General features: G+C 40.0%; 2 protein-coding genes and 1 long non-coding RNA gene across 7 annotated transcripts in view; 1 reads left to right on the top strand and 2 right to left on the bottom strand.

Annotated features, from left to right (window-relative positions):
• Positions 1-2,088, bottom strand: part of SYNJ2 (synaptojanin 2) — a 58,963-nt gene extending 56,875 nt beyond the window's left edge. The window contains exons 1-2 of one of the 2 annotated variants that reach the window (XM_007437463.4): positions 2,036-2,088; positions 1,315-1,449 (exon numbers count right to left, since the gene is read on the bottom strand). In XM_007437463.4, coding sequence (XP_007437525.1) covers positions 1,315-1,435 — 121 coding nt within the window. In that variant the 5' untranslated portion in view covers positions 1,436-1,449; positions 2,036-2,088. Of the gene's footprint in view, positions 1-1,314; positions 1,450-1,735 lie in introns of both variants that reach the window. The other variant, XM_007437462.4, reaches the window with a different exon arrangement.
• LOC112541781 (uncharacterized) lies at positions 2,022-2,671 on the top strand. Its single transcript, XR_003085724.2, has 2 exons — positions 2,022-2,151; positions 2,413-2,671. It is a non-coding gene; the product is annotated as an uncharacterized LOC112541781 (long non-coding RNA).
• Positions 2,672-17,799: 15,128 nt separating this feature from the next.
• Positions 17,800-27,188, bottom strand: part of SNX9 (sorting nexin 9) — a 48,375-nt gene continuing 38,986 nt past the window's right edge. For all 4 annotated transcript variants that reach the window (XM_088142458.1, XM_088142463.1, XM_088142470.1 and 1 more), the window contains 7 exons: positions 25,329-25,432; positions 24,491-24,568; positions 23,075-23,151; positions 22,223-22,312; positions 21,064-21,178; positions 20,758-20,849; positions 17,800-19,644 (listed from right to left, as the gene is read on the bottom strand). In XM_088142458.1, coding sequence (XP_087998584.1) covers positions 19,597-19,644; positions 20,758-20,849; positions 21,064-21,178; positions 22,223-22,312; positions 23,075-23,151; positions 24,491-24,568; positions 25,329-25,432 — 604 coding nt within the window. In that variant the 3' untranslated portion in view covers positions 17,800-19,596. The remainder of the gene's footprint in view (positions 19,645-20,757; positions 20,850-21,063; positions 21,179-22,222; positions 22,313-23,074; positions 23,152-24,490; positions 24,569-25,328; positions 25,433-27,188) is intronic.

The following is a 27,188-nucleotide window of genomic DNA, read 5'->3' as shown; positions in this document are numbered from 1 at the left end:
ACTTTGGATGCCTCAAAGCTACTGATATTGTCTGTCCTGAAGCACTAGTTATTTAATTTTCTAATGATAACTGTTTACAGTATTCCCATGAAGAAGCACATGTGGGACTTCCTGAACTGGCGCTAACCTATCTATGTACCATTGCTGAAAGTGAAGGGAGAAAGAAATATGACCTTGTTCATCCTTTGAAAAGTCTTAAGCCAGTTATCCTGTAATAAGATGTGATTGTGATCATGGCCTAGAGGGTTTGAAAAAGGGACTCAGACATTGGCCAGCAACTGTTGGCCAAAAATATGCCTGACAGTACCTCCCAGATCAGTGGCAATGGAACCCAGATCAGCCACCAGAGGCTGATAATGGTGGAAATTATACTTTTATATCCTACTGCACAGTGAAAGCAAAGTGAAAACGATGGTTAAATATAAAGAAGACCAAACTCATGAAAACAGGTACAGCAACCAGCCTTAGAATTAATAGTGAAGACACGGAAGGGGTGGATAGCTTTTGCCTTTTAGAATTGGCTATCAAAAGTATAGGAACCAGCGGTCAACAAATATTCCACAATTAATTTATAAGGAGAAAGAAATGTGCAACAGACTAGCACATGGTAAAGAAACAACAAAGGCCTTGCAAAAGAAAGTCAAATGCACATCTATATCTACAAAGTTTAGATACAAGCAGTGCAACACTCTATGGATGCGAAAGTTGGACTTTGAAGAAGCAAGATAGACTACTGATACTTTTGAAATTTGGCGTTGGGGAGGATTTTTTAGAATAACATGGACAGCCAAGAAAACAAACAAACAAAAACAAAAAATGGATCACAGAACAAATCAATCCAGAGTTCTCATTTAAGGCACAAATGACCAGGCTCAAACTATCTTATTCTGCACACATTGTGCAAAGGCCCAGCTCCCTTGAGAAGTCCATAATGCTGGGAAAAGTGGAAGGAAAGAGAAGAAGAGGACGACCAGCAGCAAGGTGGGTGAGCTATATTACAGAGCAAGGAATGCACCACTTAGAGATGGAAAAGGCCAGGGTGAGCAGGGCATGCTGGAGAAAGTCCATCTATGCGGTCACTAAGAGTAGGCACTGATTTGACTAATCAATCAATCAACCAAGTCCTTCTGCTATGGTTGGCTGTCTTGGAAACCGGAAGGCAGACAGAATGAACCATTGGTCTTCCAGACCTCGCCTCTTTCCTTCAAAGCTGGCATGCCAGGCAAAGGAACTGCAGGGCTGTTGCGTCCAGAGTAGGATGCGGGCACACCTCTCCCTCTCCCCCCACCGCCCCCCTTGGGGCGAGGCACTTACTGAGGGTGGCCGTCGTGCCGGCTTCCAGCAGCAGGCAGTCCTGGCGGCCGCGCGCCTCCAGCAGAGCGCTCGGAGCGGGGTCCTGCTTCCACAGCAGCCTCAGCCCTTTGCTCAGAGCCATGGAGGCTTTTGCCCCTGAAGTGGAAGGAGAAAAAGCAAAGTAGCCCCCTCACACAGCAGAGGCGAATTGCCCTAGAGCAGCTGCCCCACTTTCCGTTTCCCTCCCCCGCTCCAAAAAAATCACGCTCCCCTAACAAAAAGCAAGTTTCCCGAAAGAGCCGGCGCGGAGAGGCATGCTTCCCCCTCCCCACCGCCGCCTCAGCGGCTAGAAGTGGGCTGCAAAGAAAAAAGGGCCCTCGCCTCTCAGCTTGATCAAAAAAAAAAAAAAAAAAGTTAGGAAGAGAAAGAGACGGGCAATAACCCCAAACAAAAGAAAGGCTCGCCGAGGCTCTCCTCTTCTGCCCCCCTCCCCGTGGGGACCGAAGCGCCCTTCGTTGCCACGGGAGCCCTTTCCGAGGCCAAATTCCAGCTGATCGCCCCGCTCGTAGACGCCCGGCTGGCTCCTCGTCCCCAGCTCGGCCGGGAGGGACGGAGGAGGAAAGGAATGGATGTTCCTCCGGCGGAAAGACCGGCGGGAGGGGGAATTGGAAAGGCTTCCCCCCTCGTGCAAGTTCTTGCACAATTTCCGGACTTTCTGGTTCCTTATAAGAAAACCTCTCACTCTCTCCCGCAACTGGCCAGGGCGGGGACCTCGCCTTTCTCTCCCTTTTTCCTGTAGAAACTTTCTGGATGACTTCAAGTTCTAGTCACCGCCTCTCTCGCCTCCTCGGGGGACAGGTGAGCGCCCTCCCTCAGGCAGCGGCGAGGTTAAGCTCTTCTGGCTCCCCCCAGAGGAGAGGGAGTGGCGCTTCTCGCGGGGCTCCGGACGCGGAGGCTGGCAAGAGGTGGGGGGCGAGAAAGAGGGGACCGGAGGCAGCCGCTGGGTCGGCCGTCGGGCGGAATGTTTTCTTTCCCCCCTCGCGTTCTTGTTCGCGTTTTTGCTTTGGCTTTTGGAACCAACTGTAGAATTTGGCATGGATGTGGCTGTTTTATATGTAGATGTTCCTGGTGGAGAAGTTCACTACACGCTCTCGACTAGAAAGACTGTAAATTTGGATGGAAAGAGCTGCACAGAAACTGCAGCCTTTCCCCGGAAACACGTGGCATGTTTCAAATGTTAACAAGATTGAACAGGAAGAATATTTTACCACTACATCCAAAAAGTTCCTCTGAAATAGCTATTAGAGATAAGGATAATTAACTGTGCTTCTTTCTCTCCTGTACACTTGTGCATTAAAGAAGCATCATTTCCAAATGATACTGGGTGCAGTGTTATTTTGTCCAGGTTTACAATCAAATTGGATTTTTACATTTCCTTTGCACAGTTCTGATGCTTGTATCTTGTTTATAGAGATACAGCAAAAGATGCAGGCTAGTATTTGCCACTGATGCAGGATAAAAAGTGCCTTCAGTTAAGGTCATTTCACATCATGCTTTTGCAGTTGTTGGATGACTGGTGGTGTCCCAATCATTAGAACTGATCAACTGATGTGCCTTCAGTGAGAAATAATGTTGAGGGTTTTTCCCCCCCCTTAGTGAGTATTTTAATTATAGGAAGGAAGCAGAGATCAGAGAGTTCTGTGACAAGAGAATGGAAAAAGAAAATAAAGAAGTTGTCCCTCTGAATCTGGAGACTTTGGTATAGTGGTTAAGGCACCAGGCTAGAAATCAGAAAACTGTGAGTTCTAGGCACAAAGCCAGTTGGGTGACCTTGGGCAAGTCACTCTCTCTCAGCCCTAGGAAGGAGGCAATGGCAAACTGCAGGCACTAGTCCAGGCCTAGTTGCCAGGAATCAACAAGGACTCAAAGGCACCAAAAAAAAAAAAAAATCAAGGTAGCGTCCAGTTCAAGGTCAGCACATAGCCATCATTCTATGATCTTGAAAAGTTAAGCAGAATTAGATCTGTGGAGTCCTTGGGGTTCTCTGAGCTTGGTTCTTTTCTTGCAAACGTTTCATTACCGGGCTAGGTAACATCTTCAGTGCTAAAATGGGATGGGGTTTGCTCTCTATTTATATGCTGTGGCCTGCCTTGCTAGTGCTGGTGGGGGTGGGGGGTTTGTTTTGCTCCTCTGGTAGTTCCTTGATTAGGGTATTGTTCACTGTTTGACTGTGTGCCTGGTGGTGACCTCTGCTTATCTGGGTGATAATTGCTGGTGAGAAGATGCTCTGGTCTTTTGTCTCTTTTGACTAGTATGTAGATGTTGTTTATGTGTCTGTTAATTGCTGCTTTGTCTGAATACCAAGCTTCCAATAATTCTCTTGCATTTATGGATTTAGCTTGGTTTAAAATGCTGACAGTTTCCAGCTCCCAGTAATGAAACGTTTGCAAGAAAAGAACCAAGCTCAGAGAACCCCAAGGACCCCACAGTTCAACCTTGAGCTACACATATTCGTCTCTATTGGTAGAATTAGATCTGGTCAATATTTGGATAAGAGACCACCAGGAAATAATGGGGCAGACAGAATAGAGTGGAATTTTTTTTAAAAAAACATAGAAGAAGACAGTGTCAGTCTCTTCCATATTGTTACCAGGAAAACTGCATAGATATGCCCATGAAGTCACCTGGCTTTGTCTTCACCTTCTTAGTCAAGATAGCTGTGAGTTTAGTTCTGATCACAACTCCCCTTACCACTGTCTTACTAGGACTCCTTGGCTTCACCTGTTTAATTGGAACACTGATATTAATATCCTGGAAAGTCTGGTCCATGGAAATCTCTGCTTCAGGTCTGCTCTCTGGATCTCAAGGGAGCAAACTAGTCCAGCAGCACATAGACATCTCTTAACAGCCCCGAATCTGGATTTCTATTGCTTTTTCATTAGAAATGTTTGCTCTGTGTTTTGAATAGCTTTTAAACACTGCTCGTAGTCATAAACAATAGAGTACCACTGTTCTCTTTGCTGCATAATTACTGAATGTAAAAAAGACAAACTAGTCTTGTCTTGAGTTTAGCTTTACAAACCCTGCAGTGTGAATGTACCACTGTTTCACACATGATATGCATTAGTAAGCCTACACAATACACTGAAGTTTCAGCAGGATAAAACCGAACAGAATTGAAGCTACTGTAGTTGAGGTCAAAGTAGATGAAATATTTAATCACATCTACAGGGCAGGGTCAGCTGCTCAGTGGTAGCATTCATTTTTTGCATGCAGAAAGACCCACATTGACTCTGTAGCAGGATTAACTATAAATCCTGGAAACTGGCAGCATAGGTTTTGTGGGCAATTACATTAGTGTTATGCTTTATTTGTACCAGAGATCCCAGCTGATACACCACCCACAAGTGTGTACTGACACATCAAATTGGAGACTATCTCATTATCACTCACAGGAATTAATTATTCCATTCTACCCTGCCCTGCCACCTGGAGTGCTGTGTCTAGTTTGGGGCATCACTGTTCAAAAAAAGTGACAAACTGGAACAAGTTAGTATGGTGATGGGCAGAGGGAAATATGGTGGGAGACAAGGGACAGGTCACTACTGAAGAAGGTAGTCTTCAGATCATTGATTCGGCATATCAGCCCCCTGGCTGGACATGGGGGTTGGGGTACTCAGAAATGTGTTTCAAGTGTGGCACTAGCCACAACCCAGCTGTGACTCAGGGGTGGTGGAATGGCTGTAGTTATCTGGGAGACTCTAGTGGCCTTCAGAGGTGCTGTCCTACAGATAACTGAATGTGAGACCTTGTTTGTGAAATTGGACTCCCTTGATTTTGTGGCCAAACTAGCAGTAGTTTCCCTGTTTATGATATGGGAGACTTCAATCTGCCTTCTCTGGGTGCAAAATCAGCAGCGGCAGGTTGGTTCATGGCCACCATGACCTGACTCAGATACATCTTGTGTTTGTCTTGGGCACTGGTGATGTGATCTGCATGTGGGGGATGTGAATGCTAATCCCTTGTCATAGTCAGATCTCTTCTTGATTGCCTTGGAGTTCTCCACAGCTGCTTCAGCCTTTTGCTAATGGGCTGTTTTTGAGACTCATGCACAGTTCAGCTGATGCCTTAGTTGCCACTAGGATGAGTTTTGGATCTGATTGCCCATGTGTATCCTCTCACTGCATGTGGATCGTGGAGTTCCCCCTAGTTTTCAGAAGAACTCACTCCAGAAGATGAAGTCGCAGAAGGACCACCTAGAGCTGCCACTGGAAAAGAACAAAGAGCAAACCCCAACAAACACGGTTAAGAATTACCTTGTGGTAAGAATGGCTAAATATGTTTTCCTATTCCTTTTGCATTTGCAGATTGCCAGCTGGTAGCCCTGTTTAAGATGACCCAATCCATTTTGTACACCTACTGTGCCTTTTTTGATTGTGTGGGCCTGCTCACAGCCACTCATGGCTTGTCACTTCCCATCTGGATTATTGCAATGTGCTCTATGTGAGGCTGCCCTTGAAGACCACTCAGAAATTGCAGCTGGTCCAGAATGTGACTACATGGGTAGTTATGAGCATAGATGATATGCCCATGTAACAGTACGTCACAAGCTGCACTGGCTCCCAGTAGGTTTCCTGGTGCAATTCAAGGTGCTGATAGCCATCTATAAAACACTTAATTCTCAGAGCCAAGGTATCTGCAGGACTGTTGCCTATCCCAAAGGATCTAACAGGATGGACATGTCCCAAGACCTTCGATTAAACAATGCCAACAGATGGGATCTAGGAAGGGTACCTTCTCTGTTATTGCATCTCCCCTGTTGAACAGCATGCCCTCTGAGATTTGGGTGGCCCCAACTCCAACGGCCTTCCATAAGGCATTGAAAACTTGACTTTTTTTCCAGGCACTGAGCCAGGAAATTGAATCAATTTTCAGGGGGTTGTTGATGTGGATATGTGTGCTGCCCCAGGCATGATGTATTTTGGGTTCTTTGTTGATGTTTTTATTGTTGTTTTTAATTTGTTTACTGCCCAGAGTCAAATGTTATATATTGAGTGAGTGGCTGTACAGAATGAATGAATATTTCAGAGGAAAGCTACCAAGATGGTGAAAAATCTGGAAACTAAGCCTTAGGGTTAGGGTTTAGTCTTCAGAAGAGACCACTGAGCAAAGATATAATTTTCAAATATCACTTGCAAAGTACCTGCTGTTTGGAATACCATATCCCCCAATTTGCTTGTCTTTGACCCCGCTGGCATTTCATAAAACCTTGAAGACCTAGCTGTTCCCTTGGGTATGGGGACTGGAAATTGGGTGAGCTCATCCACGTGATTTTTTATTGCTGTGATTGTTATATCAATTGGATTGGATTGTCCTCAGAAGCCAGTGTGTTGTTATTGTATTATCCAAGTTACTCTTTCTGAGATGGGCAGCTATATAAATCAATTTAATAAACAAATAACTGAAGGGCTGTTATAGAGAAAAGGGAATGGATTTATTCTCTATTACCCCAGAGGATTTAAACGTAGCTTTAGGCTACCTGTCAGGAGGAACTTCCTAACTGTATGAGTTGTCAGCCAGTGGAAAAGGCTATCACATGAAGCAGTGAGTTCTCTTTTACTAGAGGTCTTCAGAGACTGGATGGGTATCTATCAGAGGTGATCTAATGGGTCCTGCACCTATGGCCTCTCTGGTTACTTCCAATTCTGTGATTCTGTAACCTCTCCAAACCTATCTACCATAATCTTCACGTTTTGTGCCACCTGCTTCAAGTGTGAAACTGACATGATAGAAGGGAGTCCTGATGAATATTCCAGAGCCAACATTGTTGCAACATTTGGCAATAAAACTATGGAGGAAAGGAAAGGACTTCTTGAGATTTTAAGGAGTGATAGTTAAATGGAAAAAACAGAGCTTGGCTAAATAGATTTGGAAAATTTGAGCCATTAGTTTCCCCCTAATGCATTTTTGGGGGGGGGTGTGAAAAACAGCACCGAAAGCTATAATTTTAAACAGAGGCATGGTAAGTTAAGAATGGTTCAGTTATCTAATTGTTAGTCTTCTTTTCCCAAGCAGGTTTCTCAAAATATTTATGTATGTTTTCTACCTAGCCTAAAGTACTGTGAAAAGTACTGCCCGCTCCTTCGTACTGTACATGAAGAATCCTTTAGCAAAAACAGACTCACCAGGGCAGATGTGAATCTTTTCTTATAAAAGATTATTTTTAGCAGCAGCTGTTTTAGAGCTTAGCTCCTTTCATCGCAAAACTATGTGTAGATGAGTGAGTTATACCATATTTATTTAGGCAGCAAAAATGACCAGTCAACCAGACTTTGCTCTTTTATGATCCTCCAGATTGCACTGTTTGTAATAAATAGCAAGGCACGTCCTTTATATATACTGTACTGATGGAAAGCCACAAAGATTATTCAGAATGTTTCCAATATCCATAACTCCTTTAGTTCTCTATAAAATATTTAGAATACACAAATCTATGTGTATTGTGTCATTTTCAGGACCATATTTGTATATTGCATAGAACTAAACATAATAGACAATTGTATAAACAGTTGTAATAAAAAGTATAAAAATTGTAATAAAGAGTTGACAGTAGTCCTCATTGAACTCAATAGGATTTATTTATTTATTTCTATGGCTGCCTATCTCAGATAAGTGACTCTGGACGGCGGACAATCATAAAATCAGTTAAAACCAAGTACAAACACCATACAAAAATAAATATATATAACAGCTGACAAAAATTATAACCATACATATCACTATAACCAGGAAACAGGGCCCTTAATACACTCAGGACCTCAGGCACAGGCACATAACCAGGTCTTCAAGGCTTTATGAAAGGCCAACAGAGTCAGGGCCATCCTAATCTCTGGAGGGAGAATATTCCAGAGGGCAGGGGCTATGGCACAGAAGGCAGGCCTCCTAGTCCTCGCCAGCCAACATTCCTTGGCTGATGGGACCCACAGCATGCCCAACCTGCCAGACTGAATTGGATGGGTGAAACAACTGGGAGAAGATGGTCTGTCAAGTAACCCGATTCCAAGCCATGAAAGGCTTTAAAGGTGATGACCTGCACCTTGAATTGCACCCGAAAACACACTGGCAACCATTGCAATTCATGCAGTAGTGGTGTTACATGTCAGATATCTGACACCATTTACTATCCGTGCAGCTGCATTCTGTAGCAGTTGAAGCTTCCAAATGCTCTTCAAGGGTAGCCCCATGTAGGCGCATTATAGTAATCCAGACAAGAGGTCATGAGGGCATGAGTGACTGTGAGCAAAGCCTCCTGGTCCAGGAATGGGTGCAACTGGAACACATCCTGAAGGTATGCAAAGGCCCTTCTCAATAGACTTCAGATATTTACAATGCAAACTTACGGGCTTTTGTTCCTGACTGTTCTGACTCTACTAGCAGTACTGCACAGTTCAGGGACTCACTCTCTTTCAAATGGATATGTGAGAAAGTGAAGTTGGGATTACTGTCTGCACTTGGGAAGGGCAGCTGCAGTCAGGCAGAAACAATTCCTACCCCCACTTCCCTCATGCATTCATACATTCACTCACAACTTTATTCTCAAGCATCCATGCCAATGTTCTACCTGCCTGTAATAACTGAGCCATACCCTGGTGTTTTCAAGGCTGTGCTGATATCCAGGGGCAGTCTCACCCCACCCAGGCCCTTAGCTTACAAAAGCAAATGCTAAGACAGAGTGGGGAGGGGTGTGGGAAAACAGGAGATAAGCAAACAGTACACAGAAAGGAAGCGGAGGCAGCCATCTGGAGACTGGCAGCTATTACAAGCAGCCAACTCCTTGTGGGTGAGCTGGGCAGTGATATAAATGTGATTGACTGATTGATTGATTGATTGACTGACTGACTGACTGATTGACAGACAGACAGACAGACAGACAGACAGACAGACAGGACTATTAGTCAACTGCCAGGACCACAAGCTACAGTGAGTAGCATATTCTGGTAGGACTCCTGCTGGGAGCTTTGCTGGGAGCTCAGTAGCAACCAGAAGAGGAGCAACCACACTGAGGCAGCACCTCAATCCAACTAGTGTAAGAACTTTTGGAAGAAGGCAAAAGTTGTATGCCACTTTACAGACTCTGGGACTTTTGTTTGGACTAAGTCTTAAATATTAAAGGACTGAGTATTAAAGACATATTTACATGGCAACTTCACCTTGCAAGTCCTAGAAGGGTGGAGAGCAATAGTCTATTGTTGGGGAAGGTGTGTGTTGCAATAAAGCACTATGTACAGATTTGTTACGCTGTGGTATGTCCAGTCCTTGGAAAACAAAGAACCCTCACAAGGTACTTATGCAAAATAGTGCAGAGAGGACTTTAATCTGTAATATACTGAGAAACATGTGCCTGGAATATTTTTGCTGTCTTTTCTTGATACCTTTGTGTCCTGTCTTTGCCAGAGATAGGATCTTAATGGGCTTTTAGCGCTCTTATCTGTTATCCTTCCATTAAATAAATGTCCAGTAAAGTAAATAGCCTTTAAGCTATTTCTTTGTCTTTGTGCCTCTAACTGCTGTTTTGAATGCTCAGAGTTGAGAAGGAAAGATAGGCAGGCCTTACTTAATAATGCAGCATGACAGCAAAAGGAATGTATTATAACATCATGATAAGCAAAAGCTGATACAAGTGGCACCATTATACCATGGGATTAGTGAGTAGGTGAATACAGGGGGAACATTCTTTCTAGAGAGAATCCCTGCAGGCTTTGCATTAACCATATACTGATCCTCAGCCATTATATTATTGTAAAACTGGAGAGGGAAGCAGCCATACCATTTCTGAGCTATACCATTTCTCTGCAGTGGTAAAGGGTACATATTGGTACAAGTATGGGAAAAGATTAAATCCGAAGTGGCATGCTTCAAATTAGTAGTAGTAGAAATAAAGCTTTCTTGTTTAGTTAATAGATTGCTCCATTATTAACAATTTATTCAACTCTCACTGAATTGTAACTTTCTCTTTGCATGAGCAGGCAATCAATGGAGAAACCACCCACTGAGTTTCAATTATTTCTTATTAACTGAAACTATTAAATACCTCTAAAATTAAAAAAAAAAAAACCCTATAAATTAGCACTTGTCATTTTTAAAGCTGGGTGTCTTGATATCATCTTTCCTATGCAAATACTGTAGCTACCAGTTTTGTATATTCATAGAAAATAAAGTGTGTAGAAAATTACCTAGAACAGTTTTGCATATAAATGATATGATGATAAATGACCAAGATCAAGTTATTCCAGAGTTTTTTTTCTTGGAAAGTTCACATTATTTCTTTAGATGAAAGCTTTCTGTAAATTAATTAAAAACAGAGTGGTAAGGTTTTTTGTCAATGAAATCATTAAGAAGAGTAGATCACACACATAATTAAACTAAAGGCAAATTTCAGTCCCTTCTCAAGTTAAATTACAGAATCCTAAAACTACTTAGAAATGATAGTTAAGGATCAGTCATGAGTGCCTGACCTTACCTACAATTTCTGTACAACTTTTTAATTCTTGTTGTTTAGTCGTTAAGTCATGTCCGACTCTTCGTGACCCCATGAACCATATTGCGCCAGGCCTTCCTGTCCTTCACTGCCTCCCTGAGTTTGCTCAGTTTCATGCTCATTGCTTCAGTGATGCTATCTAACCATCTCATCCTCTGCCGTCCTCTTCTCCTTTTGCCTTCAATCTTTCCCAGCATCAGGGTCTTCTCCAAAGAGATCTCTCTTCGCAGTAGGTGACCAAAATATCTGAGCTTGAGCTTCATTATCGATCCTTCCAATGAGCAATCAGGGTTGATTTCTTTTAAGATTGACTGGTTTGACCTCCTAGCAGTCCAGGGGACTCTCAAGAGTCTTCTCCAGAACCACAGTTCAAAGGCATCAATTCTTCGGCGCTCGGCCTTTTTTATGGTCCAGCTCTCACAGCCATACATTACTACTGGAAAAACCATAGCTTTGACTATGCGGATCTTTGTCGGCAAGGTGACGTCTCTGCTTTTTAATATGCTATCTAGGCTTGCCATAGCTTTCCTCCCAAGGAGCAAGCGTCTTTTAATTTCATGGCTGCAGTCTCTGTCTGCGGTGATCTTGGAGCCCAAATAAATGAAGTCTGTTACTGCTTCCATTTCTACCCCTTCTATTTGCCATGAATTGATGGGTCCAGATGCCATGATCTTAGTTTTTTTAATGTTGAGTTTCAAGCCAGCTTTTGCACTCTCCTCTTTCACCCTCATCAAGAGGCTCTTTAGTTCTTCACTTTCTGCCATTAGGGTGGTATCGTCCGCATATCTGAGGTTGTTGATGATTCTCCCTGCAATCTTAATTCCGGCTTGTGATTCTTCCAGCCTGGCATTTCTCATGATGTACTCTGCATATAGGTTAAATAAGCAGGGTGACAGTATACAGCCTTGTCGTACACCTTTCCCTATTTTGAACCAATCGGTTGTTCCATGACCGGTTCTGACTGTTGCTTCTTGGCCCGCATACAGATTTCTCAGGAGACAGGTAAGGTGGTCTGGTACTCCCATCTCTTTAAGAATTTGTCACAGTTTGTTGTGATCCACACAATCAAAGGCTTTTGCATAGTCAATGAAGCAGTAGTAGATATTTTTCTGGAACTCTCGTGCTTTCTCCATGATCCAGCGAATGTTGGCGATTTGATCTCTAGTTCCTCTGCCTCTTCGAAACCCAGCTTGTACATCCGGTAGTTCTCGGTTCATGTATTGCTGAAGCCTAGCTTGTAGGATTTTGAGCATAACCTTGCTAGCATGTGAAATGAGTGCAATTGTGCGATAGTTTGAGCATTCTTTAGCGTTGCCCTTCTTTGGAATTGGAACATAAACTGACCTTTTCCAATCCCGTGGCCACTGTTGCGTTTTCCAAACTTGCTGGCATATTGAGTGCAGCACTTTAACACCATTATCTTTTAGTATTTTAAATAACTCAGCTGGAATACTGTCATCTCCACTAGCTTTGTTGTTAGCAATGCTTCCTAAGGCCCTCTTGACTTCACTCTCTAGGATGTCTGGCTCAAGGTCAGTGATCACACCAGCGTGGACATCAGGGACATTAAGATCTTTCTTGTATAGTTCTTCTGTGTATTCTTGCCACCTCTTCTTAATCTCTTCTGCTTCTGTTAGGTCCCTGCCTTTTTTGTCCTTTATCATGCCCATCTTTGCACTAAACGTTCCTTTCATATCTCCAATTTTCTTGTAGAGATCTCTAGTCTTCCCCATTCTATTGTTTTCCTCAATTTCTTTGCATTGTTCATTTAAGGCGGCCTTCTTATCTCTCCTTGCTATTCTCTGGAAATCTGCATTCGGTTGCTTATATCTTTCCCTTTCACCACCCTTGCTTTTCGCATTCCTTCTTTCCACAGCTATTTGTAAAGCCTCATCAGACAGCCATTTTGCTTTCTTGTATTTCTTTTTCTTTGGGATGGTTTTAGTTGCTGCCTCCTGTACAATGTTACGGACCTCTGTCCATAGTTCTTCAGGCACTCTGTCTACCAAATCTAATCCTCTAAATCTATTCATCACCTTCACTGTGTACTCACAAGGAATATGATCTAAGTCATACCTGAGTGGTCTAGTGGTTTTCCCTACATTCTTCAATTTAAGCCTAAATTTTGCAGTAAGAAGCTCATGATCTGAGCCACAGTCAGCTCCTGGTCTTGTTTTTGCTGTCTGTATAGAGCTTCTCCATCTTTGGCTGCAAAGTATATAATCAATCTGGTTTCGGTATTGACCATCTGGTGATGTCCATGTGTAGAGTCGTCTCTTGTGTTGTTGGAAAAGAGTGTTTGCTATGACTAGCTTGTTCTCTTGACAGAACTCTATTAGCCTTTGCCCTGCTTCATTTTGTACTCCAAGGCCAAACTTGCCTGTTATTCCGATTACTCCTTGACTTCCTACTTTAGCATTCCAATCCCCTATGATGAAAAGGACATCTTTTTGGTGCTAGTTCTAGAAGGTGTTGTAGGTCTTCATAGAAGCGGTCAACTTCAGCTTCTTCAGCATCAGTGGTTGGGGCATAGACTTGGATGACTATGATGTTGAATGGTTTGCCTTGGATACGCACTGAGATCATTCTGTCGTTTTTGAGGTTGTACCCCATTACTGCCTTTCCCACTCTCTTATTGACTATGAGTGCAACTCCATTTCTTCTAAGGGTTTCTTGCCCACAGTAGTAGATATAATGGTCACCTGAATTAAATTCACCCATTCCCGTCCATTTCAGTTCGCTGATTCCCAAGATGTCGATGTTCAGTCTTGTCATCTCATGTTTGACCACATCCAGCTTGCCTTGGTTCATAGATCTTACATTCCAGGTACCTATACAATATTGTTCTTTACAGCATCGGACCTTCTTTTCGCTTCCAGATACATCCATAGCTGAATGTCCTTTCGGCTTTGGCCCAGCCGCTTCACTCTTTCTGGAGCTACTTGGAATTGCCCTCCGCTCTTCCCCAGTAGCATATTGGACACCTTCCGACCTGAGGGGCTCATCTTCCGGCGTCATATCTTTTAGCCTTTTAACATTGTCCATGGGGTTTTCTTGGCAAGGATACTGGAGTGGGTTGCCATTTCCTTCTCCAGTGGACCACATTTTGTCAGAACTCTCTATCATGACCTGTCCGTCTTGGGTGGCCCTGCACGGTATAGCTCATGGCTTCACTGAATTACGCAAGCCCCTTCGCCACGACAAGGCAGTGATCCATGAAGGGGTTTTTAATTCTACTTAAAGGTGAATGTGCAGAAAGAGATAGTAAAACATATGCTGTCAATGTAAATAAGACACAATATACAGATACAGGATGGCATCAATAATGTTGATATTTTTATTTTAAAGCAACCGTGGGCCATTATTTACTAAAAGTTGACTGATATTGCAATAGACATTTAAAACTGATCAGTGATTTTGAATAAGCTTCATAGTAATTCAGATGTCTTGTAGGACTGCCTCTCCCTGAGGGTATCGGCCCGTCCTACTAGGTTAGATAGGGTGGGTGCACTCCAGGTCCCCTCCCTTAAATGTTGCCATCTGATGGTACCTCAGAGGCACTTCTCAGTGGCCATCACAGCCCTTTGGAACAGCCTCCCATCAGAGATTAGAGGGATCCCTACCCTTTTAGCCTTCTGGAGAGCTGTGAAGACCTGGCTCTTCCTCCAAGCATTGGGTTAGGATGGGGGCTGAGCTGTGAGGATGTCTGGTCTGGTGCCTGGGGGGAAGGGTACCTTTGTTTTTAACTATGTTTTATGGATTATTATGAGCTGCCTAGAGTGATTGTGTGAGATAGGTGGCCATATAAATCCTGTAAATAAATAAATTTCCAAAATTATTAATTGAATCATAAAACATTTAATTAAAATAGTCTTGGCTTTTATTTAGGCCTTTAATAACGACCCCAAAACATTTTTGAACAATGATTAGCATATTATATTAAGTATAATTGGGTGATTAAAAATGTAATAAATAGCAATTTAGTCCTTAAATTGAACTTGCTGCCTGGATTACAAAGTTATTACAGTTCATGGGACTTAGATTGTTTTCCACTGGTTTTCATCCATGTATATTCTCAGAAAAACACAACATAGCTGATGTAATAGTTTCAATATCCTGATGCAGTTCCTCAAAGATATCTCTAAATGCTAATTTAAATTACTTGTCTTGTTAAGTCTTCAGTCCTAAAAACAATTTATCTTTCCCACAAACATGCAATTATTCTTTAAAAATAATTTCGGAGTCTTAATATTCCAAGTCCGATTTCCAATGCTTTCTGAGCCCTTAATTCATTTACAACTTTCTATAGCCAAAACTTTGTCTTGCTTTTTGCTGTTTAAGTTCTTAAAATTTATAAAAATAAATCTTCATACTATTTTATTAAGGATTGAAGCACTCACCAGCTATTTCCAGTCTTGTCACTTTGGAACATTCTGCCCCCGGAGGTGCGAATGGCTCCCTCACTCCTGGCCTTCCAAAGGGCCTTGAAGACCTGGTTCCGCCACTTGGCCTGGGGTGGGGAGGGAATACTTAAAGCAGGGGGATGGCTAGCCCCATAATGGCCAGCTGTCCACAGCCTGATTTTCCATCTTCTTGGATTTTCCTTTTTTAGTATTGTTTTAATGCTGGATGCTTTTTTAGTATTGTTTTAATGCTGGATGTATTTGTGTTTTAGATATATTTATAGTTTTTAATGTTTTTTGTAAGTCACCCAGAGTCCCCTATTGTGGGGGAGATGGGCGGGGGAGAAATCCAACAAATAAATAAACAAACAAACAAACAAACTTATTTGAAACAGTTAATAGGCAATTAGAAGATAGTTAGAAAGGGAAATGTATGAACCTAGTGTCTTAAAAAAGGCTCCGTTTGCGACTTGAGCAATTGTGGTGAATTCCCCCATCTCCAGATTTCCTCCCCTACCTGAGATCACTTGTGTTGTGGTCTCTTGGTGAGGAAAAGGAAGAGTTTTAAGGAGAGCAGCTTGGACAATCTCACCATCTCTCTCTTTTATCCAGAGAGGATCATAGGAGCCGATATGTTAATCGGCTCCTTGTTAAAGTCTGCAGACACCATCTTGCCCAGGAAGTCACCACCTTTAATTTTTTCAAAAGAAAGCTTGTAAAGTATGACTCATTCTGGTGGTAAGGAAATGTTCCCTTTGCTGAAATTCTTAAGAAGCACAGATCCTCATGTTTACAAGCTAAGGAGTGAACATTAGGCAGGTGATTCAGACATATTCAGACAACCAGTTTGAATTAATAACTCATTACAACCAGAACCTAAGACAGTATGTTCTATGTAGAGGCACAGTATAACATTTTTCTGTGTTTCTCAACAGCTACTATGTATACCACTGGTACCATGGTAACATTCAGAACAATCTGGGGAAGAAGGGGACAGACCTGAAACTGACTTTTACAAATATACTGTATGCACGGGGGAGAGAGGGGAGAACAGGCAAAGTAGTCTTTCCCAAAATGCAGAGAGGCAGGCTGGCTTGTGGGTCATAGACACTGCATGAGGAACATGAGTTGGGCTTCCCTGCTGTAGTTTTTGGGGAAGATGCTCTGCCCCACAACCTTGTTTTGATACATACTGGAGAAAGCTGAGTACTGGACAGTGGTAAGGACTTGCAACTGGCTGGCAGGACAGAGAGAGTGTAGTCCAGCATTTTCATAGATGTTAGGTTAGGACTGCATAGAGATTTTCTTTTGACAGAGGTGCCAGTCAGTAAAATGTAACTACAGGCTTCTCACTAATAATTATGAATTATTATCATGCATTTTCTGGTAATGAAATTATATAATTTATTTATATTTATTTATTTGTCAAATTTATATGGCCGCTCATCTCTGTGACTCTGCGCAGTGTACAATAAAACCAAGAATTCAAACATTTTGCAAACACATTAAAACAATATACATGGATAAAACAAACCACAAGAGGGAAGATGTTTACATACAGTATAACCAGCGGGCAGGCTCCCTATTACCAGGGGATTCCCAGGCTTTCTGAAAAAACATGTTTTGAGAGCTTCATGGAAGACTGTATGGGTTGGGACTCATCTCACCTCAGGAGGGATGATGTTCCAGAGGGTGGGTGCCATGGCAGAAAAGGCTCACCTCCTAGGTCCCATCAGATAGAACTCTTTTGCGGACTGGACCCACAGAATGCCTCTCCTGTCAGACCTGTGGGGATGGGTAGATGTAATAGGGAAGAGGCGGTCCCTCAGATAACCTGGCCCCATGCCACACAGGACTGAAAAGATCAAAAACAGCACCTTGACTTGGACTTGGAAGCAAACTGGCAACCAATGCCGTTCACGTATCTTTCTTTTGCGGATAAAGCAGTAAAAACGGTCAATGGCATTACTATAATTTTTATGTAATATATATAACAAGAGAATGCAATAAACCTAATTTTCTGCCTTGGGGAAAGTAGATTTTGTTTCAATTTTGGTGGACCCCAGGTTCTCTGATGGGGTAATTGGATGGACTTAAGAAATGAAAAATTACTGTTCTAGGCCAAATTCCAAAACAAACAAAAAAAGGGGGGGGGAATATATCTACTGATATGCCATTACATGAGTTATTTTGGAAAAAAATTCAGTTCCGTTTCCCTCTCCTCCTAGAGTCTATAGAACTTCTATAATGAAATTTCATATTTAACATATAGCAGGCATTATCTTATTTACTATAAATGATGCGTAAGTGTAAACCAGTTATATTTAGCTTTTATGTTTATATTTTGAGGTGAAAAACTTAAATCTTTGACAAATTTCTGCTAGTTACTTCCAAAAAATATAGTATATGTAGTATACCATATCATTATTCCATATTCTTCTGGAAAGAACATTCCTCATGAGGAAATATGAATCAATTCTAAATACAGGCGAAACACTGTTTTTGCAGACATTAGGTTTCATATTGAGTTGTAAATTATCCACAGGGGGAAAAAAGCAAATCATCTTATATGTATAAATATTTATTATCAATTTCAAGACTTCATTTGCTAGAAAGTTTACAGACCTGCCAATTCCAAATGGTTTCCACACTGAAACAATTGTTTCTGCTCTTCTGTGCCCGGTTTGCCTGTTAAAAGATGCTAAATCTGCAATCTCTGTCATCAGGATTAGCCCCCTTTCATAAAAAGTAATCACCAGAGAACCAGTTACAAAGATTGATACAAATGTTGAAAAAATGGTGCTGTGAAAAAAGTGCCTCAGATTCACTACATGCTTTGCAGTTAACTTATAAATTGCTTCTATATGCAAGATGAGATCTTATTACATTTGGTGTAAAACATTTATACACATTCTTTACAATTTGTACATTTATTTCAGTGGCTATATAACACTTTATAGAATTTTAGAAGGCAACTAAATTAAAAATAAAACAAGTGTGTGGAAAAAAGTATCACTGAAAACATAACAAAGAGCAGCATTTGAGCCAAGATTACATTCCAATTTGGTTTGGTTTGGCTTGATAGGCATATTAACTTGACAGACCCAAATTCTTCATTGATCTCAGAGTTACTGGAACAGAATAAATGACAATGCCATATAAGACAATTAAACTTTCAGAATGCATATATCATTTGTTTGATGAAAAAAGCAAAGTTGTTTACTTCTCAATCAAAAATTAAATAGAAAGCTACATTTAGTTCAATGGCTTGTTTAGGAATATGTCTATGCAATCAATTTTCTACAGTTCAGGATTGTGTGACCCATAATCCATATATAAATTGATACTTATGAACTGAACCTAACATTGCAAGCAAAGACCCGTTCGTAAGTAGCTGTTGTTCTGATAATCCTAATCTGTATTTTAAATCTGAAAAAATGACTTAATTTTCCTCATGAAGCAGGATAAGATCAAATCATGTTATGACAGAAAAACCCAACATACAGCAATGAGCTTAGAAAATTTCCTATCATGTTGGTTATGACTGGATATGAGCCACTAAATATACTGCACATTTAGGGATATAAAAGGAAAAAAACCCCCTGATATATAACATTGACTATTGTTAAGAAGTGTGTGTGGTTTCAACCACTGGATGGAACAGAATTTTCCAGATGTTCAGAATGCCAGTATCTACTGTATATACCCAGGAAGGGAAGTAATACAGCCTTACATGGCATCTGAGGTACAAGAACAGCCCTTAAGGATGTTTACTCCATATAAACATACTTATTTCAGAAAATGGATGTTATGGCTATAGTAGAAATGGGATGAATCTTTCCTCTCCGTAGAACTTATCTGAATGCTGGAAAGTAGTTTAACAATTATATATCTATAGATCCTATATTGGCGTTCTTATCCTTTTAAGATTTGATCATGTTATGGTTTTGAAGAGTTTAGGATGCTAACATGGGCAGGGTAGTTAAACTCAAAAAACATTTGGATGGCCATGTTTCCCCATCCCTGGTTTAGGAAAATGTGTCCTTTTTTTTAGTATCTGGCCACAAACTGTTTGACAATTTGAAGCCTCATCAAACACAGCACTTTCCAGATTCATTTCAACAACAGCTAGGAAAGGAAAGTATTTAGGGTAAAAAATAATCATAAATATCCAAGGCATTAAGGCTAGCAAAGTAAACATCTGAAGTTTTTTTCTTCTTTTTTAGGTTCATTTTTAAAAATTAATTATCTTTAAAAAAGGCTTTTTGGATGGCAAAGTTTTCCACTTCTTTTATTTGCACTTCCCCCACCAAAAATCAAAAAAGCACTTTGGAGTTTTTGTTCTTCTTCGTCTGCCTTTAGCTACATCACAGGAAAGCGACTGAGAGCCTGCCTCAGCTTCTGTGCAATCTGAAACACACAAGAGAGTGTAAAAAGTATGACCCTGCAATGCCCTCAGGATTCCCCCATCATCAGCCTGCTTTTAAAGATCACAGGAGAAAGAATTTTAAGCAATTTGCTCCTCTGGTATGAAAAAGACATATGAGAAGTAGGTAAATTCAAACAATAATTCTAAGAATGTGATTATTCAGAAGCATATTCTAGTACACTTAATGACTGTGATACTAACTTCCATGACATGTGCTATATTCTACAAAAAAAATAAACATGGGTAAATTTCATATAATATATATTCTTCAAAAGCAGCTTGCAAACAAATTTGTCTAATTTATTTCAAAGATGAAGCAGCAGATAATAGATCTATGGCAAAAATGGCAATTCATTCCAAGCAGGTCATTTAAAAACCTGACTGATAACAACAATGCATACATGGAAATATTAATCTCCAGCTACCAATATTATTCAGGTCCATTTATATTAATTTATAAATATATATTCATATAAAGAAATACATATCAATAAATATATATTCATCAAATATGGGTAGTAGCATCTGGACAGGACTTAGATGCAACTGAAGCTAAATTTCCTCTGCCCCCTTGGTTTGAGGTTCAGGAGGAATTGTGGGAATATTAGATGAACATAAAAATAGCATGTTCATTTTCCAAGGTAACTCTGGCAGAGGGGGAGGTGAAATTACAGAGAATTAAGTAGAATAACTGCACACATCTTAACCATTCCTCTTTCTCTGAGAGGAATGAAAGAATTGCTAATGAGTTGCCAAGTTTAATTCAATGTGCATCCTAGCCAAAAAGAAAGTGCCAGCTGCAAAATCTCATGCAAAATGTGCAATACAGGAAGGATTAGCAGTGCCAAGTAGCATTTTCTAAAGAAACAAAGGGGAAATAATTATTTTAAAAACCTACATTTTTAAAATAAACATTTTCACTACAAGTGATTTATGAAATAATGGATAAAATCATAAATATTCACTTAGTTTCTATTTAAATGGTTCAAGCATGTGAAATAAAATTGGAGCATAAAGACTTCACTCTGTTTAGAAGAACGAGTAGCCATGTAGCTGACAGACATAAAAAGAGCACTACACATGCTGCAGCTTACCGTCTCATAGAACTGTGCCTGCTGTTCGAGGTACAAGCGCATCACGGTATTGTAATCGTAAATTCGATTACTGTGAAAGTGATTCATCTCCGCTGTAAATGGAAGCCAGGTTATATATTACATTCTGACAGAGAAAAAACTGAATTTTATTCATTATTTAGGCATTTTGTCAAAAGATACTGTAGTGCCAGTGCGAGCAATCCTTTCTTTGGTCATGGTCTATATGGTGCTTTATTTTTAATTGTTCAGGCTCCAAGAACCACAGAAGACATTGCTGTGATGCTGCTAGCTGGGCTGAAGCTTTACCTTGTAATGCGTAAGACATAGTGCTTGCACGTGTCAGCATGTTTTGTTTATCTTGGGGGGTAATTTTGCTGGTAGCAATCAGTTTATCGCTTTCCTTCACTTTTTCTATTGCTCCCTGTTAAGAAAAATATCCCATGAGCCGTCACTGAAATTTTTTTTCAAATGCTACAGTAATATAATTCCGTCCCCGAGTAGTTTCAAAAATAACAGTTCATTCAAACTGCCAAAACCTGGTATTAAGCATGACCACTAATGACACTGAAGTATTGTCAGATACCATGTGCAGGCAGCCATAAAGGATAAACAAAACTACAGTAACATATTGTACTAACAACATATATCTATGTCTATATGAAATATGTACCATCTATCATCCATCCAACCTATCTCATCGTACCCTAACTGCCCCAGCTCTTTCTTAACAGTTAACTAAAATGAGATCAATTTCCTGGATATGAATGGACAATGTTTCTTTCTAAAAAGGAGGAACAAATGCTAAACCTTCCCAAATTCCATCATTATTCTTAGATAAGCTGGAAAGTGTTTTGAAATACATCTGCTGAAGATAAGATTGTTTGCTGTAATAATGGATCCGTTTTCTCATTTCTCATTGTGAGAACTACACACTGCATGCCTTTTGCTTAATTCCCAGTTAACAGGCTTGTCAGGTATTGGCAAATGATCAACTAGATGCTTATTTCATTATCAGGTTATATATAATACTAAGTCATAATATGATCCTGTTACTTTTTATTGTTCTAAAATGTTCTTTCTTTTCTTATCCTAAGAAAGAAAACTAAGGTCATTCTAGGGCATTCCAGTGCATTTAAAATTGTATTACGTTTTATAAAAATTAACCAAAGCAGCCTTTCCTGTAATTTGAATGCCCTCTACACTAATATTTGACAAAGTTTTTTTTTCTTTTTTGAATGGGTTTAATGCAGCCAGTTTCCATTTCTTGTAAAAGAAATGAAGAGAAAAATTCCATTTTCAGTAGTGATGACATTAAAAATATCAGTACAAAGAAGCATTAATAAAAATACTTCTGATAAACTGATTCTGAACTGAATGGTATCATACTGAGAGCCTTTAAAACTTTTCCTGATACTAAAATAACTAGCATTCACTCTTAGAAAACCCATACTGCACAGTCTCTCACCTTATGAGCACCTATGATATCTGGAAAGCAACCAAGAAATCCTTTGTATTCATGATTGGTTTCCATCAGAAAATGAAGATCCTTCTTTGGCTAATAAAGAAAGGAATATCTAGTAAGTAATTCTAGAATACCATGTCATATTAAGTCCATAGTAAAAGTAAAAATGACAGAATATAGAGAAAAAATACTTTTAAAATATTGACCACTCAAAAGGACAACTCAGATGCAAAATGTAAATAGATACTTGTGTAAAATATCACACAGTATTATAGCACTCCTTTAAAAAGAATTTGCAATCTTTCCCAAATGTGTTCTCTCCAGATACTGGAGGAAATCAACCCCTCTTAATTATAGGAATTTAAATCTATTGTATCTGGAAGGTACCACATAAATAAGTAATTATTAAAAAAAACATGAAGCTTGCCTCTGCTAACATATTTCCATGTTATATTTTAAATCTGTTTTGCTAACCTAGTTAGTATTTGCATGTTATATCACTAGAAAAAAGTAAGCTAATCCACAAAGTAAAAAAAAAAACAGAAAAGACAGTGGTAAACCAATTACATAACTGTAACCTATATGGAGCCAGTTTGGTGTAGTGGTTAAGGCATCAGGCTAGAAACCAGGAAACTGGGAGTTCTAGTCCTGCCTTGGGCACCTTTAAAGCCAGCTGGGTGATCTTGGGCCAGTCTCTCTCTCTCAGCCCTAGGAAGGAGGCAAGGACCACTTTAAAAAAACTGCAGGGACTAGTCCAGGCAGTCACCAGGAGGGGGGGGGGGAACAGGCTTAAAGGCACACACACAAACCTGTGTAACACAGATAACTTTTCCATTGTAATAAGACAGAATATACCTGCTCTGCCACAAGACTTGCTATTTCTTCATACGTTTTTCCTGCTTCAGTTATTGCTTCATTGAGGTCAGACTCTCCTAAAAACAGCAGTCATATTTCAGCAGGGGTGGTTTTTTTTTGGTGCAGTCTACAACTGTTATTCTGAGTAACAATATTTAATTTTTAAAACAGAGCTTAAGATGTGCTTGTTTGTGGATAATTATCTATTACCACACTCCAAGATGTGTGAATAAATACTCATTAACTTATGTTAATATTTAATAGAAACTTCTACCTGGAAGTTGCTTGAAATGTCAAGATATAGAATAAGTAGGCAGTGAGGAAAAATATTTGTCTACAATAATTTCTGTAATTATAATTGTGAGCTTAGCAAAATTAATAAGAAATAAGCTGACATTAGAATGTAGCTTTTTTTTTTTTCCTATTGGACACATTAAATATAGAGATAAAACAGCCACATTTCTTATAGCATATGTAATTCAGGAATAAGCAACTTGGTGGCTCTTAAGTACAGTGGTACCTTGGGTCACGAACGCTTCTGTTCACGACCAATTTGAGTCACAAACAGCACCGTTTGCAAAATTTTGCTTCCGTTTGCGAACGCCGGATTGGGTGATGAACAGGATCCGCGGCCATTTTCCCTCCCATGACACGTGGTTGTGGCTTCCTGTAGGGAGGGGGACTCTCCCTCCAAGCAATAACCGCCTCCCCACCCGCCTTCCTGTCTTCCACGCCAGAAGTCGCATCGAGCAAGGTTAGCGTTCTCTCTCTTCGTACTGTACTTTGTGTCATATTTTTGTGGTTAAAAAAAAACAAAAACATATGGTTCAGAACGGATTAACCATAATTACATTGAACCTTATGGGAAAATTTGATTCAGGTTGCAACCAAAATCGGTTGGCGACCAAATTCATAGGGGTCAGAACGGATTAACTGTATTTACATTGAACCTTATGGGAAAATTTGATTCGGGTTGTGACCAATTCGGGTCGTGACCAGAGTCGCGGAACGAATTCAGTTCGTGACCCGAGGTACCACTGTATTTTGTACTACAAGTCCCACAGTCCTTTATTACTGGGTAGCTTTATTGGCACCGAAATACAAAAATGTGGTAATTACTGAATTATCTATTTTGATGTGATCTGATTCATTTTTTTGTATACTATTATAGCATTTGTTGTGATCGAGTAGAAACCACAAACATAAACTGAAATATCTAGATTATTGAAACAGAATATACTGCTAGCATTCATTTGCTTAAAACAAATTTCTACACCTGATATCCGATTCCTACAGACAGAATCATAGTAATTTAATTACAAAAATATGACACAAACTATTTTTTGTGAGGCTCAAAATAGAAATAGATCAATATTGTTTTGAAAAAACAAAATATAAAATATAACTGAAAAGTACCTTGATAACCGCTAGTACTGAAAACCAGGGCCAAACCCTGTAAAGCTTTTCCTATTTTCTGATATTCCTTGGGTAATGCTGAAAAAAAACCAAAACCCATATCTACAATGTATTTGAATAAAGGCAAACTTCTTCAATAAATAACTGGATACAAGATACTTTCTAGACATCCTAGTGTGGCAAAGACAAATGATCTTAAATCCTCTTCCCAACAGTTGCTGCATTCTCCCCGCTCCACCTTATTATTTCACTTCCCACATCTTGTTTCACTTCTTCTGTCTCTCTTGGTACCAGGCTATTAATGCTTAATCCTGGGCTAGCAGCATTACCTGAGACATAAAAATATACAGGTAGTCCCCAGGTTAAGAATGTCTAGGTTACAGATGACCCATAGTTAAGAATGGAGCCTATTGTAGCAAAATTCAAGTTAAATACACAATAATTTGAGTTAAATGCACAATGGTTTGAGTTAATTACACAATACTACTTATACTGTATTATACAATAATACTGCTCCAGCTTATGTACAAATTCAGCAAGGACAGACCTTGGGAATGGAACTCATTCTCAAACTGGGGACTACCTGTAATGTAGATCAAGGTATATTCTAACAGTGTCCTTTAAATTCCAGTTAATATGTGGTAGTTTCAACAAACAAAACTATCAGTTTTTCTCCAAAAAACCAGCGTTTTTAAGTGTTAATACAGCAAATACTTTTGTGAATATGTTTTGCAAAGTCCATTATATTTGATGTATGAATATTGCACTAGTAGTCCTAGGGTTTGATAAAAGAAAAACCAAATTACACATTTCATTAAAGCAGCTACATATTACTTACGTCCTGTACAACGTTTCCAGTGTTCATGGCCTACTGTTAGCAACTCCTTAACTCCATCATCCATGGTTTTAGTGAACCTGCTAACTGCATCACACTTCTGCTCACTATACAATAAAAGAACTGAATCAGGTCCAGTGGAGAATTTTCATTTCTCTATTGCCTAGCAGGCCACATACTTACACTCTCCCTCCTTTTCACAAGTAATTGTCCACAGAAAATAGTTTTAAATTATGGGTGTATTGACAAAGAAAAAGGCTCATCTTTTCCCCACAAAAGTATCATTCAGTGTGAACGAAGAAGATTTATGCTTGGCCTGTTTCGTAAAACACTGACAAGTTGGGCAACTGTCAACCATACTGCCCTTATTAAGGCGCTTGAGTCAAAGTGAGTGGCTGTCCGGGAGTGGCAACTCACTCCCCAAGTAATACTCCCCAAAGAGTTTGCTTAACCATAGACCTCCAGCTCAAACAGCTCAAACTGTTTGAAGTTTATCACCATGACTACTATAAGTTCAATATCTATAGTATGAGGAGGAAAAAAAATGACACACTGAGTAGAACCAAAAGAGTCTTTCTTAGCTTAGTGCTACTGCAGAGAAAAATCTTCACCATGTCACTACTGTGGCAGTCAAAAGGAAACTAAAGAAAAAGTAGGAACAGTATCTAGGAAGTCTGAGTAGGAAGCTTTCTGTCTGAAAAGTCTACATTGCTCTAGAAATATCTATGCAGATGAACAACAACAACTGGGAGAGAAAAGAACACAAAGCATATAGGGCAAATCATTTAACACTGATGATAGCAATCCCAAAAAGATTTAACTAGTTTTTCAGCCACAGCAAGAAGTTCAATAAGCTAAAACAACAGGCTACATCATTCAAGTTTTCTGCAATGTCTGATTCATATAAAAGACAAACAATACATCCGTACATACAAATTTTACTTATAATGTGTAATGAACACTTAAAGAAATTTTAATTTGCATCCTATCAAGCTATTATATATAAATAACATTTATTTACTGGCATTAAGAATCCATTCAAAATCACCAAAAATAGTTTACAATTCTGCTTGGAGAAAAACATTCTCAGAAAGAACGTTCTTTAACATCTTTGGCCCAGTGTAGTTACAATGCTGCCATTATTCAGCATGAAGAAAAGTTTAGGAGTGAGAAGAATGCATGGTCTCTTCACTACCCCTCCATTTTTTCATGAAAATTCACTTTGCTTGCTGTATGGTTGTGTTCAACATCCACATACCAGCCTTACTGGTGCAAGATGAAAATTCTACATAAAATAATCCTGTCAGCATTATCCATTTTTAATATTGATGCTAGAAAATATTTAATTATGGATTAAGGCAGAGAGATTTCACAATAAAGGAGGCTAGGAATAGGAAGCACGTAAACCAAAAGCACTATGAATCTCTTCACTATGATTGGCTGTTGTAATCCTTAATTATGATTAAGGCCAAATATGACAACAATTGCCTTAGGCAATTGTCTGTTTTTCCACAGACTAGATATGTTATACATAAGAAAGGAAGGCTTTCAGGCAGCCAAGGGAGAGGGACGGGGGTTTTATTGCCAGAGGTCAAGCAGGAGGGGAGTTGATACTTTGGGCGACTGAGGAAGTAAGGAGCCCCTCACAGGTCTCAGGCCTGCTGTTGCTGCAGGGAAAAAGCAAATGTGAATCTCCTTTTCCCTTTCTCACATCTGTGCTTCATTGCTGCTGACTGGGGCCTCAGCTCTTTCACCACTGGGGGCCCCACTTGAAGGAAGTGCTTTGGGGCTCACAGAGCTCTACTTATGCCTTTGGCAACAGCCCAAGAAAACTGCTCTCAGTATGGAAAATAATACAGATCA

The sequence above is a fragment of the Python bivittatus genome, unplaced genomic scaffold, assembly GCF_059951505.1.
Source record: "Python bivittatus isolate LINGU-HERP-01145 unplaced genomic scaffold, Pbiv_v1 ctg000020_np1212, whole genome shotgun sequence".
Lineage (NCBI taxonomy): Eukaryota > Metazoa > Chordata > Lepidosauria > Squamata > Pythonidae > Python > Python bivittatus.
Note: the sequence above shows the minus strand (reverse complement) of the source record. Positions and strands in the feature narration are given on the sequence as shown.